General features: G+C 39.6%; 2 protein-coding genes across 2 annotated transcripts in view; both read right to left on the bottom strand.

Moving 5' to 3' along the window:
- LOC113476663 (sodium-dependent neutral amino acid transporter B(0)AT3-like) overlaps nt 1–3,773 on the bottom strand; it is a 30,897-nt gene extending 27,124 nt beyond the window's left edge. Inside the window, exon 1 of the mRNA XM_026842510.1 lies at nt 3,617–3,773. Within this exon, the coding sequence (XP_026698311.1) occupies nt 3,617–3,773 (157 nt within the window). The remainder of the gene's footprint in view (nt 1–3,616) is intronic.
- A 2,566-nt stretch (nt 3,774–6,339) lies between these two features.
- The window catches only part of SLC6A19 (solute carrier family 6 member 19), a 23,583-nt gene continuing 16,301 nt past the window's right edge, over nt 6,340–13,621 (bottom strand). Inside the window, exons 7-12 of the mRNA XM_026842409.1 lie at nt 13,266–13,394; nt 11,592–11,748; nt 10,686–10,890; nt 9,941–10,100; nt 7,803–7,965; nt 6,340–6,577 (exon numbers count right to left, since the gene is read on the bottom strand). Coding sequence (XP_026698210.1) covers nt 6,368–6,577; nt 7,803–7,965; nt 9,941–10,100; nt 10,686–10,890; nt 11,592–11,748; nt 13,266–13,394 — 1,024 coding nt within the window. The 3' untranslated portion in view covers nt 6,340–6,367. The remainder of the gene's footprint in view (nt 6,578–7,802; nt 7,966–9,940; nt 10,101–10,685; nt 10,891–11,591; nt 11,749–13,265; nt 13,395–13,621) is intronic.

The raw sequence follows: 13,621 nt of genomic DNA, 5'->3' as shown, positions 1-13,621 counted from the left end.
CAGATGCACACAAGCAGGATTTATGTTCCAGTATCCCCAAAAATCTATCAAGCTTTTGAATGAGTTGTTTGCTTTCAAAAATGCAAACCCAAATCACATCACTGCTTTAAGTTAGCAGAAGAAAACCACAACTACGTTATACACTGGTGTAAACCCAGCAGCTCTGTCTTGGTGGTCTTCATGACTCACTCAAACTCTTCCAACACCAGCTTTCTGGGATAAATTATTCACAAACCCCATACCACTTTGTTACGGAGTCCATCATGCTGTTGAGCTCTCTGAGCCTTTTTTAAAAATCCAGTGACCAAACATTGGCCATACATTCATACACTGAGCTTTATTCACCACTGTCTTGTGCCACTGTAGTGATGCAAAGTAGCTATATACCATTACTGAGTCTGCTAGCTATTTTAGACCAATTTTTCACTGACAAAATCACTACTCACGGTGCAAAAGAATGACTCAACTTTTGTCCTGTCAGCATTTTCCTATTTTTATTATCTTTAAACGTGCTCTAAAATTGGTCTTTTTTGTCCCTAGCAGCTCATGTGGGATACATCAGTGCTCAGAAGCTGGATACACAGGCAAGCAGACTTTCCAAGAACTGTGTGGTCCATAACAAATGTTGTCATGGGTCTCCTGCGCTTGCACTTCCACTTTTCCTGGGGTGGTAAAGGTCTGCAGCATAGAAATGCAGGGGACTCTGGAGGTGGGGGATGGAGGAGAGAGATCATACTTCTGTAGAAGGTGGGTGTTGCTGATCTTCGGAAGTGAGGCCAGGATCTGAAGAGGTTGCAAACAGCTGGCCACAGCTAGTTCCCCACATCCAGCACAGAGAAGTGACCCTTGGTGCTTCATGGAAAGGTGTGAGAACCTTTTTATGGTCAGTAAAATAATATTTCATCTTAATCCATAACAGAGACTTGCACAAAACCCTGAAGCACAAATTTCATGCAGCCTCATGCCATTGGTGGCCCCAGAAGCAGCTCTGTGTAATGAGATGTGCAAAGGAGATGCATCTTGCTATGGTCCTATCTGTTAGTTTCAAAGCTTCCACTGAGCACTTTGTGTTAAATGTTCATTACATTACAAAAATATTACATCATCTTAGTTTTATTATGTTGTCTATCAGTAATGAATATTTGTTCCCTTGCTCCAGAATAGAAAGGCCACCTGAGATGCTGTAGGGTATTTGCCTGGAAGAAGAACATCTTCCTTGCAGCCCCCATGCCATATATGCTATGAGGGTGTCTCTCTAAAGGTGTTTATCATGTTTCATTAAAGCATGTGTCATTAACTGAAGTGACAGGCTTTTTCCAGCCATTCCCATGAGCAAATGTAGAGAAACAGTGTGCTTGCACCTATGGCTTTCTAAACACCCAGTTTTGGCACTCCTCTGAGAGAGTTTCTGAGTTTCACATCTTGCAAATAAATAATGGAAAATGTTAAGTCTCCTGGGAGGAATCTAACCTACTGTTTCTTCTCTTTTCTTATTTGAATTTGTGTAATCGCAACTTGCAGCTGTTACATGTTCACAGTTAAAGAACTCCTTGCCACCAAAATAATTCCCATTTGCTTGTTTATAGACTATGATAAACATACCTTTTCATTTTCAATTTCATGAGCAGAACAGATAAGATTCTAAGGTCATTCCTTGTCAGATAAGTTTCCCTGACCTTGAGTAAGTGTTGGGACTTTTCTGCATTTTGTCTGACTTTTTAACTTGACTTTGAAAGGTGGACTTTCAGAAGAAGTCAGAAGTTCAGTTTTCTTAGTATTGGTAACCATATCTCCACCTGCTTCCTAGTGCTCTGCTTATATATGTCAAGATTATTTTTTACTCATACAACCTACTATATCTCATTCATTCAGCTACTTATCAGAGTCCCTAGGTGGCTACTTCATTCTAAAACACCTCCTTCCATTAAAGGCAGCATCCATTCTTGGTTCCTTGCTTGATTCAAACATATGTAGTTCATAAATAATACAGATACCTTAGTAGAACAAGCTTAGATTTATTTTTTTTTTCTGTGATTTGAGTTTCTCCAGTTTTGAATTTTCTGTTTCTCCAATTAACTGAAAGATAATGAATAATACTGGGATGAAACAATTTGCTTTATCACTGCTTTAGACAGCTTACCATGGCAGATCTCAAAATCTGCTGTGAATGGTGAGTTAGAATCATAGAATCACAGAATCATAGAATCGTCTGGGTTTGAAGGGACCTTTAAAGGTCATCTAGTCTAATCCCCCTGCAATGAGCAGGGACATCTTCAATTAGACAGGTTGATGAGAGCCCTGTCCAACCTGGCCTTGAATGTTTCCAGCATCTACCACCTCTCTAGGCAACCTGTTGCAGTGTTTCACCACCCTCATTGTAAAATAATCTCTTTCTTCTATCTAGTCGAAATTTACCCTTCTATGGTTTAAAACCATTACCCCTTGTTCGATTGCAGCAGCCCTTGCTAAAAAGTCTGTCCCCATCTTTCTTACAAGCTCCCTTTAAGTACTGAAAGGCTGCAGTAAGGTCTTCCTGGAACCTTCTCTAGGCTGAACAACCCCAGCTCCCTCAGCCTTTCTTCATAGTGGAGGTGTTCCTGCTCCCTGATCATCTTTCTGGCCCTCCTCTGGACTCGCTCCAACAGGTCCATGTCTTTCTTGTGCTGAGGACTCCAGAGCTGGACACAGCACTGCAGGTGGGGTCTCACCGGAGCAGAGCAGAGGGGCAGAATCACCTCCCTCAACCTGCTGGCCACACTTCTTGTGATGTGGTCCAGGGTATGGTTGGCCTTCTGGGCTGTGAGGGCACATTGCCAGGTCGTGTCCAAATTTTTGTCCCCAAGTATCCCCAAGTTCTTCTTGGCAGGGCTGCTCTCAAGCCCTTCATCCCCCAGCCTGTGTTGATACTGGGGGTTACTCCAACCCAGGTGCAGGACCCTGCACTTGGCCTTCTTGAACCTCATGAGGTTCACATGGGCCCACTTCCTGAGCTTATTTATCACATACTCTTTTATGATACATTTATATTTACTAAATTGGTTCCTTCTAAAGCAATTCTCTGTGGGAATGGTGCCTGTGGACAGGCTTGGCCAGCTGTCCGCGCCACCTGGCAGGCTCCTGTTGGTGGTCTATCAGCTGAGCATTCTAAACAGCCTCACAGACATCAACAAGTGCAATTTAGTTTTCTGCAGGGCCAGTTCCAGATGATGAGGTAGCTCCTAAGATCATCAGAGAAGGGAGAGGAACAACTTGCTCACCTTCCCAAAGGAAAACACAGACACCATTTGTTTGGGGGGGCCTCCCCAGGATTTCTTCTGATAACAAGCTGCAGGTTCCGTTTCCTCCTCCCATTGGGACTGTACCAGCAGTGTAAGAACTAATCAGTTTTGCTGCAAGTTAGCATCAGTGTGGTCTTACTTCCTAAATGAACACCTGATTTTAAAATTAAATATACTTCTATAGAGAAAGTTAATCTATTGCAAAACATTTATGAGAATTAGATAGTTAAAAGAAATAAAAGATATGTAAATATATAACTTCCATGCCCATCATAAGTTAGTATAGTTATATTAGAATTGTAGTTTAACATTTTGGCAAAGTCCCATTTCATTCTTACCGCCTCCATGTATCTGGCACAAGTATGGAAATCGCCACACGTTCCCCAGACCGACGGCAAATCCGATGCAACTCAAAATATACTGGAACTTATTGTCCCACTTAGGTCTGCCGTCTTCCTTAGGGATTTCAGGTGGTGCTGATAAATCTTTTGACATTTTAATGGAATAGCCTTAGGTCCCTATAAATGGGAAGATCCTTCAAAACCTGTCTCTCCTATGGGTTTTATGCAGGGGTGACTGAAGGATCCTGGAAAGGGAGGTGGAGCTTTCTTTATATGTAGTGCAAAGGAATGTGTCATTGCAGTTTAAAAACAAAACCAGGAATTATTATTATATACCCAGAGTTACCACTCTTTTTGCAGTTCCTTCTATAATTAGAGAATGTGGGAATATGTTGTTAATGGGTAACTTGAGATCAAAGAGGGATTTATTTTCTGTTCTCCTTCTGTTCTCAGATACTTTCAGAGAAGTGTGACACTGAATATAATTAAAAAGAAACCTTTACAGCAGACTTCTTATAACTATAGAATACTTGCAAAAATCTGTGAATAAAGTAAGTCTTGACATTTCCTCTTTTAGTTTGTTAAGAGTTAAATGATTGAAGACATCTTTTGCAAGTGCAAAAGTAAATTTAAAAAAAGCAAGAAAAATTAGTCTGTGTATGTTCAGACATTAGAATCTGGTCCCTTTTCACCATAGCATTCACCATAGAGGTTAATCACTTCCCACCTGTCAATGAATCCCAAGTGACTTTTTACTGTTTATTAAATAGTTACTGATGAATGCAAGAGCTGAGTGCTTTTCTTCAACTGACAGTGCGTGAGACCATTTTTCTGTTGTCTTCCAGCTGTAGCAGGGCTTTGCTATTTTGCACGCCAAATCAGTTCAGTCCACACTAAAGATATCAGCCAGACAGCTTCACTAAATCAACACTTTACACCTGGATTACCCTTTTTTGAAATGGAAAGAGCTTCTAACTGAAGGTGGATTTTTTTTCACCAAGATACTTAGAAAAAGCCCTGCTCTGCAGCTAAGCATACAAATATGGTCAAGTAGAAGATCATCCAACCAGAAAACAATTTCACATCTAGGCTACACAAGTGTCCCCTGATAAGCGCAGTTCACGTGCTTGCAGCTCTGCAAACATCCATATCCATAGGTGGAGCAACCCAACTTCCCAGTCCCTTATCAGGATATCTCAGAGGGCACGCACGAGTCAGCGCATGCTGCGTGGTTTGGCAGCACTTACAAAGCATCACTGCTGCCAAGGCACGCTCCACCATCGCCCCGCTGCTGCTGCGCTTTGGATCAGGAGGTGCCCTGTGCTGTGCAGAGGCTGTTCTAGCAAAGCACTCATTTTCATACATCCCACTCGCAGCCAACCGCTTCCAACTTGGTTGTACTCATTCTTAGTGGGAGAGCTTTTTATCAGCAGGAAAAGCTGACAAAAATTGCTTTTCCCATTACAGAATAACATCTTTAAATAGTTTAAATAATTACTCACGTTCAAATACTTAAAAAAAAAAAGGAAATTGAAATTGGAATACAAATGAATTTGATCTTTCAAAAAACATACAATGCCTGGTACTTTACTCTCTATTTAGAGCAGATACACTACTGTAAAGATACAGTCTAGTGTAGCTATACCCTAAATATCCCTATTTCTTGTAAGAAAGTACATTATAGGGGACTATGAGGTTGTCAATTTGATCAATTCTTGTCTTAAAAGATGCATATAGAAAGAGGTGCAAAGTGATACAAATGTGTTGCCTATCTACAGGGATAGTTGGATGTAAGCAACCACTTATCCAGAGACAACATTTACAGTGTCTGCTTCTGGCATTCAGCCAAGGTGCTCTAATGGTGCCCGTTCCTCTCTCCAGTGACCACATAAGGAACAGGACTTATCTCCTTTGGGTCAGATGGAAATTAGAAGCCTAAAATAGTTGTAAGGTAGGTGTGTGTGCGCGCATGAGTGCATGTACGTGAACTAGAGCTACCCACCTTGATTGTGACAGATGAGGGCAAGAAGCTTTGCACCACTTGGGTGCCTTGGATCCCCCACCAGCATGGGCCTTCCCAGCAAGTGGTGCACCGCTTGCTCATTGGTGCCAGAGAAGGCAGATTTTGCAATTTCTTGAACAGCTGCAGCCCCACTGCAAGATTACCTCTTCTGTCATCAGCAAAAGCACTGCTATCTGCTGGGAACTTGGAAGTAATAGGCAATTAGTAAAATATTCAGAATTACAAATGAATCAAAATGCCATCCTCATACTTAGAAAAGTTTTTATTAAATATTTTAAACTTCTGGATGAGACAAATAATATTGGTGGCTTTGTGCAACACAGTGGCATGTAAAGTAACACAATTTAATGTGCAAGAGAAGTCAGTATTCAATTATCCTCCATATTGGCCACCCAGTGGGAATGATTGGACGTGGAAGAGTCACTTATGGTATGTCAAGTGCAGTGGAACTCCAGACAAAGAACTACAAGCTCGCTTCAAAACCAGAAGGAGGACAAATGACTTGGTCTGCTGCCCCAGTCACTTGCAAATGTGGCTGGTTTGCATCCAGGATCCAAGCCATTAACTCTTCACAGTGCATTGTTTTGTTAAGTAAACAAATGTTTACTTGGAAACAACACAGAGTTATCCTTTTATGAAAATAAAATTAACTCTGGATTCTTTAAAAAAAAAAATTTTTACTTTTCTCACTGACAAAGCATTCTTCCACACTTTAAAAAACAGTTTTATACTGAATACTTTAAGTTTCCATTAACAGAAGTCTCAGATGTGGAGATCATAAGGCCCACACGATCATTTTTTTTCTGACAACAATTTCTGATGGCTTTGTAGATGGCAAAGACAGGGATGGCCAAACTAGGCACTCCAGCAAGGATTACAATAATAGCATACACCCAGCCAGGATATTCAACCTTCTGTGTTTTGGGGAACTCCTCCTGAAAGAGTAAACAGTCAAGTTGTAGAAAGTCATGAGGAGCAAATACCTGAGACCATGTACACATTCAGTAATTCAACAGACCAAAACCATAATCAGAACAATAGCTAGCCACAATGGCACAATAATTTGCCAATTCCACAGCAGTTTACAGCTCAAGGGTTTCCAGCCTCATCTGTTCTGAACTTATTTTTACTTAAAAGTAATGGAAAGAAGATGGTATGAAGACAGCAAAAGCCAGGAAGGGAGACTGATGGGACTGCTCCTGGTATGCTTCCTGGGCACAAAGGAGTGTGGGCCTGGGAAGCTCACAGGCCACCAGGGCTTGTGGACAAACAGCCTTTGGAAGGCTAAAATCAAAGAGTGCAGGAGGGCCAAAACTTTATTAAGAAGGAAGTGAGGTTGCCAAGGAGGAGAGAAGAAAGCAGTCCCATTTCCCCCTCTTCTTTTCTCACCCTTTCTGTCTCTGTCTTATGAAAATAAAAAATCACCTTCACAAACTAAGTGTGCTGCATGACTGTTTCTGCCTTAAGGATGGTGACTGGTATAAGGCCAGAGAACAAAAAGCCGAGCTAGACAGGCAGGGAAGAGATGGGGTGACAGAGAAAATGATGGGATGATGGGACCCACATTTTTTCTAATCTGGCCTTCTCTGTACCACATACAGCTTTTTATTCTGCAAGGGGAGGAAAGGAAAACTAGGTAACTTATTGTTGCAATTATAATTTAAATTATACCAATACATTGGAAGAGAAAAGAAGAAATTTGGATATTAATATTAATTACTATTAATTTCTTCTGTCAGTAATGAGTAACCAGCACTACTGCAGTTCTGTGATTTTGAATGCACACAGAAACCAGTGCAAGATCAAAATGACTTCACAGATTTGGTCCTTTGTCAACATAGAGAGGTTGTGACATTTCCAGCTCTTCCATAATCCCTACTGAGGAACTGTTTCAGTCTTGCTTGACAACTGGACTAATATTTTGGTTTTGCTCATTTTGGAAAAGTTACTCGGGTGTCACTATATGCTAGTTGCAGTCATCACATCTGAATTTAGGACTTATTATTCTAAATGTGTTAATTTTTATTATTACTTTATGTCTTGTAATGAGAATTTTATCAGAAAACTGTTTCAGATGAGATAGGAATTTCACTGACTGTGTCTCTTACATTAAAGAAGTATACATAATTCTAAATAAATATTCTGGTTTTATATACTTACATAACTAGGGTCCCAAACGCTGTAGAGCAGTTCTTCATTGACTTTCACCACGAAATAAAAGAAGAAGATAACTAACATAATGAGAGGACTGATGACTCTCCAGGTAACCTGCCAGAAAATATTGGGCTTGTGTCCAATCATGAACTCAATATCCTTGTTAAACCTAGAAAGAAAACCAGGAAGTTCAGGACAGTAAACACTGGTCAGGATCAAAGGATGCCTGCTCATAAACAAGGAAGTCCAAACTACCCCTAGCTGTTCTTCCCAGGACTTTGCTAATGCAGTGTGAAACAAGGATTGATAACAACATCAGGAGTTAGACCTAAGTAGTTCAAATTAAAGCATATATCATTGCAAGTCAGGAGAATTATTTTTGGAAATGTGCTTTCTTCAAGAAGTCTATGAAGCACACGCAACATGAAAGTCAATGCAGATGGACTTTCACTATAACGTACTGCAGGATTGTTTCATGATTTTTTGGATAAACATCTCAGAGCTGCATAAATTAAAAGGAATGACACAATAGTAAAAAGAGCAAAAGCAAATTGGAGCAATTTTAAAAATTAGATTCTGTGTTTAATGTTTGCTTAATCTGGGTTTCTACCAGTTTTCTCAGGTTGAGTACTGAAACAATATTTAAATATTATTAAGAATAATATTAAAATATTAAATATCAATTACTATGTAAATTGATTTTGTCTTTTCATCCCTAACTTCTAAGATCTAGATATCATTCTTAAAATTATATGGAGCCCTATGTCTGGGTTGCAGAACACGTCCAGGTGTAGTGAGTGTCATGGGTAACCTGCAGGTTCTCCTTCAAGCAAGAGAGCCATCTTTTTATCGACGACCCTTTCTCAGACAAAGGTCACAGAAACTCATCTGGAGCAGATAACACTACTCTTGGGCAGCCCTGATAAGCTCTGTACTCAGAGACAGCCACAGTGATGTGTACTGGCCAGGAACACGAAAGTTTAGCATGAAGCTCTCTTCTGAGTCAATCCTCACCCCTCTATGGTCTCAGCCCATGTTTGTGTCCTGGGAATAGTTTTGTAAAGTGTTCTGAGATTTTACCGGTGCAAAGTGATCAACACAGACTTTTCTGTCCTTATCAAATTAAAATAAGTCTTATTTCTCTAGAGTACTCCCTCTGCTTGTCTAATTTACCTAAATTGACTCATGCCTCCTCAGGTGATATAAAACTCTTAAGTATGGGAAGGCAGGCTACAAGGGCATTCACCCCATCACCAGGACCACCACAGCTAAAGGGTCTGGCACAGGTTCAAGCAAAACCTATGGGTGATTGAAGTCCCCACGCTTTGTCATATTTCTTACACATTAATTATGAACAGAAAGATGGTGAAATTCTATTTATTACTCCTCTAGAAACTTGATAGGATAATTACTCACTGTGATAAAATGATAAAGTCCTGAATCTATCAGCTAAAAATATAGCTCAGTAGCCTTGGATTTGCATCCTGTTGTAAAACAGTATCTGCAGCCTGCCTGGAGTTCCTGGAGTTCCCTGCTTTGGACAATGTCACTCAGCATTCACTTTAAACACTCCTGGGATATACCTCTATTTTGAACTTTCAGCTCAGTGCCAATGTGCTTGTACTTTGCTTCTGTTAATTAAATATTTGATGCAATTATCCCGAAGAGGATTTATTGCAAATGCCACCATATTTAAAATGTAAATGTGCTATAGTAGCATTTTATATTTGGTGCAAACACATACATTCTGATGCCTACTTTAAAAATAAATTGTTTGCATTCATATTAATATACTTCAGGGCACTTTTGCTAATATTATACTTAGTATTTTCTTGCAGTGTCTTAGGGATGTTTTTATTTTAGCTGGTTGTTATAGAGCATTATCTATTATAATGTATTTATAGAAAAGTGGAAACCTTTCATGCACAAATAAAAATCCCCACCACAATCTTGACAAAGCATCATTTCTTTTTGTTGAGAACTATTTAAAAACCCAAGTCAATAAGTAACCCTAAACTAATTTTGCATCATTTCAGTGATTTCTGTAACAGAAATGGTATGCACTGAGGTGTAACAATATTGCAGCTATACAACTAATCGATTTATACACTAGTTTCTAGTAATGTTTAACTAGTATTTCATACCTGTCTATTCCGTAAATGTAGACGACTGAAAACATCTCAAAAAATGCAATTATCAGCAGGGGAATAGAGCCAGCAAAACTGTCAAATAGAGCCAGCCAGTAATTTCCAGAATTCAGCACAAAAATAAAAGCAATCAAGTAAGACCCCACACAAATGAGACCTGTGGGAAAAAAAAAACCAACAAAACACAAAAGAACAGCACATTTAGGCAAAGAAAAAAAAAAAAAAAAAAAAAAAAAAGTTTCCCAGTGGCTAGAAAGCTTTGTAAGTAACTTTTAGTTCAGCTGCAGCCTGAAGGTAACAGTTTACTAAGAAGGCCTGTATTTATGCAGGTAGGAACTCTATGGCAGAACTCTCCTAATGTTGCACAGGTGGGAGTTGCTGCAAATTAAATGGGAGAAGACTGAGGAGAGAAAACAGGTCGTCTTCCTCCTAGTCCATGGGACAATGTTGCAATGAGAGAAAATGTGCCCGAGTGAAGGACTCGGGTCCTCCAGCTTCCCAACAGAGGAGATGATAATCATCATGAGCAAGCTGATGGACGAGCCATGTGTTGAGCATCTCTCTGCAGGCTCAAAAGGGACCTCACAGGAGCTGCTCCTTTAGGGGACATGAGAAAACCTTCAGTAGATTATCAAAGAGTCTTATGACCACGCCAGATCAGAAAGTAGATGGGTTGATTTTTCAGCCTACAAGCTATTCCCTTGGGAGGGGGAAGGTCACTTGTCACTAAAAAAGCACTTACCAGTAACAAGTTCCTTAGGAACTTTGGGGGGTATAATCTTAAGATCTTGTAAAGGTACAAGTACACCTTCCATATTTCCAAACATAGATGACAAACCCAAGCAGAAGAGCATGATGAAGAATAGGATGGACCACAAAGGTGAGACAGGCATTTTGGTGATAGCTTCAGTGAAGACAATAAAGGCTAAGCCGGTTCCTTCAACTCCCTGTGGAAGATTTCAGAGGCTCACTAACATGATGTAGCACTTAAATTTACATCAATATTCACTAGAATTCGTCTATGTTACACCATACCACAGTAAGTATGCTTTCTGTTTCCACAAAGACAAATAATGCAGCAATATATTTACTGTAATTATAATACAAATTCCATTTCATGGAATTTTATGGCCATTTATTTACATTTGTAATTCACCACCTTTTTAATAAAAAAAAAAAAAAAAAAGGTATTTAGCCACACATTCTTGTAACTTTTTCAGCCCTGTGTCAAGGTCCATTCTTTCTGTGTTGTGACACACGTGTACTGATCAGGGCAGGGCTTGCTCCAGCTGCTTCCTCGTGCTGGGAGTCTCTTCCCTAGTCATCTTGCCCCACCACAGCTGCAACCAGCGAGTTCCAGAGAAATACCTGCTGCTATTTTGCCAGCTGCATGAGGCCTGCCTAGAACACTTGCGGGTTTAGCTACTAATCTGACGTATTGCCAGTACTTTTCAGTGGAATTTCAGCCTCTTCAAAAGAAAAACGGGGTAAACAAAAGTAGTTCTTCAGTCCAACCCAATTGCAATCAACCAGTGGAAATATAAAAAACCCCAACAACCTCATCAGAAACATCATTAGGCAATTAAAAAATTGCTATGCATTCCTACCATATTTATGGTATCAATATGAGTCAGGGTGTTAAACTTACATCATTTAGGAAACTTTCCAGGTTACAGGTCTCAAACTTCAGGCTTGCAAAAGTAATCGGATCAGTCATGTTACATAGCTGCTGCATTTGTTCGAAGTTATCTTGGGTTACATTACCTTCTGGCAAATCAAATGCATTCATCAGAGTAAGAATATTTCTGAAAAAGTGAAATAAAAGAAATTTGAAATTATTTACCTGTAAGCATCCTCAGGATCCTCAGGATTAATTTTCATCATCAAGGATGTTATTAAGAGCACAGTGTCTTTTATAAAGATACAAAGGAAACAACATTTCTGTTGCTCAAAAATCAGATTTTGAGACTGGGAAGTCCCATGGTTTTGTGCATGTGCAATCCTTTCTTTCTCCTTCCAAGGTGAGTCTGACGCTGTCTTTCACAGCACAGCTGACAGCTAAAAGGATGGGCAGGCCAGGGACCTGTGCAGAAGTTAGGTGCCCATCTTTGCACTGCAGACTGGGCACCAGTTCCTAGACTGGGCAGCTTCTGGGAATGTGTAAGGTGTCTGCAGTTATGTATCATGCACTTCTACAGCTGATGTGGAGGAACTTGGCTGGAACCCATAGGGTCTGGCAGCCCCACTTAAAAGGAAGTCTGAATTGCTCTTGTAAAGTTAGGTACATCTGAAGAGACCTAAGTATTTAAAATCTGCAGGAGGCAACCTAAATACAGAGCTGACACAGGGACCTGAGTATATTACATTCATGCCATCAGCTCAGCAGGCGTCAATCACTGTGAATTCTATATTAGTATTTTTTTGGCAGAGTTTCTAGATAATTTTCCAGTGGTTGGTAGAGCTTCTTCTAATAAATTAAAATGGGGAGAATTTCATTAATTGATTTGGGTAATCTCCCGGTGTAGCACACAGAGTAACTAGCAGTCCCTGAGTACGCTGGGGTCCAGCTGTGGCCAGGACTCTGTAGGACTGCCAGAACTGCCTGGTCACAAGGAGGTTTCTTAAAATGAGCCAGTGCTTTCAGAGGCTTATTGCAAGGGATCTCCAAGGCAGAACTGCATAGTTTGGCCCCTATGTCAGGATGTCTTTGAGGATTTGACATCAGCCATAGTAGAACTAGCAGCAGCAGCAGCCTAGTATCCTTTTTTGTTTGTTTTTTGAAGTAATGTGAAATCCAATATTTCACAGAATCAGTTTTATTGAAACTTGCCTTATCCAGTTAAGTAAATACATTCTTTGACCGTTTCATATCCATTATTGCAAATGATTAATTTTTCACATTTACCTTTAAAACTATAGATATTCTAGAATGCTTTAGTGAAATAATGTATCACAAACTGAATCTAACTTTATGTAAATAGAAATTGTTACATAAATTGCAGCTATATTTGAAAGAACTGTTTGAAAAAAAACAAAATATGGAAAAACCTCTTCCTCCCTTGTTACTTTTAGGAAGCATCAGGAAATAATGTAAAATATGGTAGCTTATGCAACATCTATCTAGGACGTTCAAATAGTTATCACTCCTTATGGGAGTGTTGCCAAATGATTTAATTTTTTTGAAGTGATGAGTGGTCTGATACCATGTGGGTCAGGAGTTGTAACTGTCCAGAAATAATAAAACTATTATCATCAGGCTAACAGAGCTGCCTCAGCCAAACAAATACCTGTATATTCTGTTTTTTTTTTTTAAATAACTTACTTGTCAAAACAGTCATCGTATCTCTCTGTGGCTCTGAATCCAATGATGGAGTATATAACAGTTGCTGCATAGATGGATGTGAAACCATTGATCACTGAGATAATCAGTGCATCTTTCTCACAGTTATTGCTGCAATTCAAAGAGAAAAAAAAAAAAAAAAAGAATGGAATTCAAACACATTCCCAAAATAAATATTAAAAACTGGCCACCAAGACTAACAAAAAAGTAGTCCTCAGACACATAAATACAGCAGTATGTTCACTAAGAATCTACAAGTACAGCCGTTAAAGATAGATTTAGTGAATTAAAAGTTGATGCCTTAAGCAGTTTAATACCTAGGCCTGTCTCTTATACAC

Source organism: Athene cunicularia (genome assembly GCF_003259725.1).
Source record: "Athene cunicularia isolate RWA chromosome 2 unlocalized genomic scaffold, athCun1 chr2_part1, whole genome shotgun sequence".
Taxonomy (NCBI): domain Eukaryota; kingdom Metazoa; phylum Chordata; class Aves; order Strigiformes; family Strigidae; genus Athene; species Athene cunicularia.
This window is presented reverse-complemented; position numbering and strand designations above follow the sequence as displayed.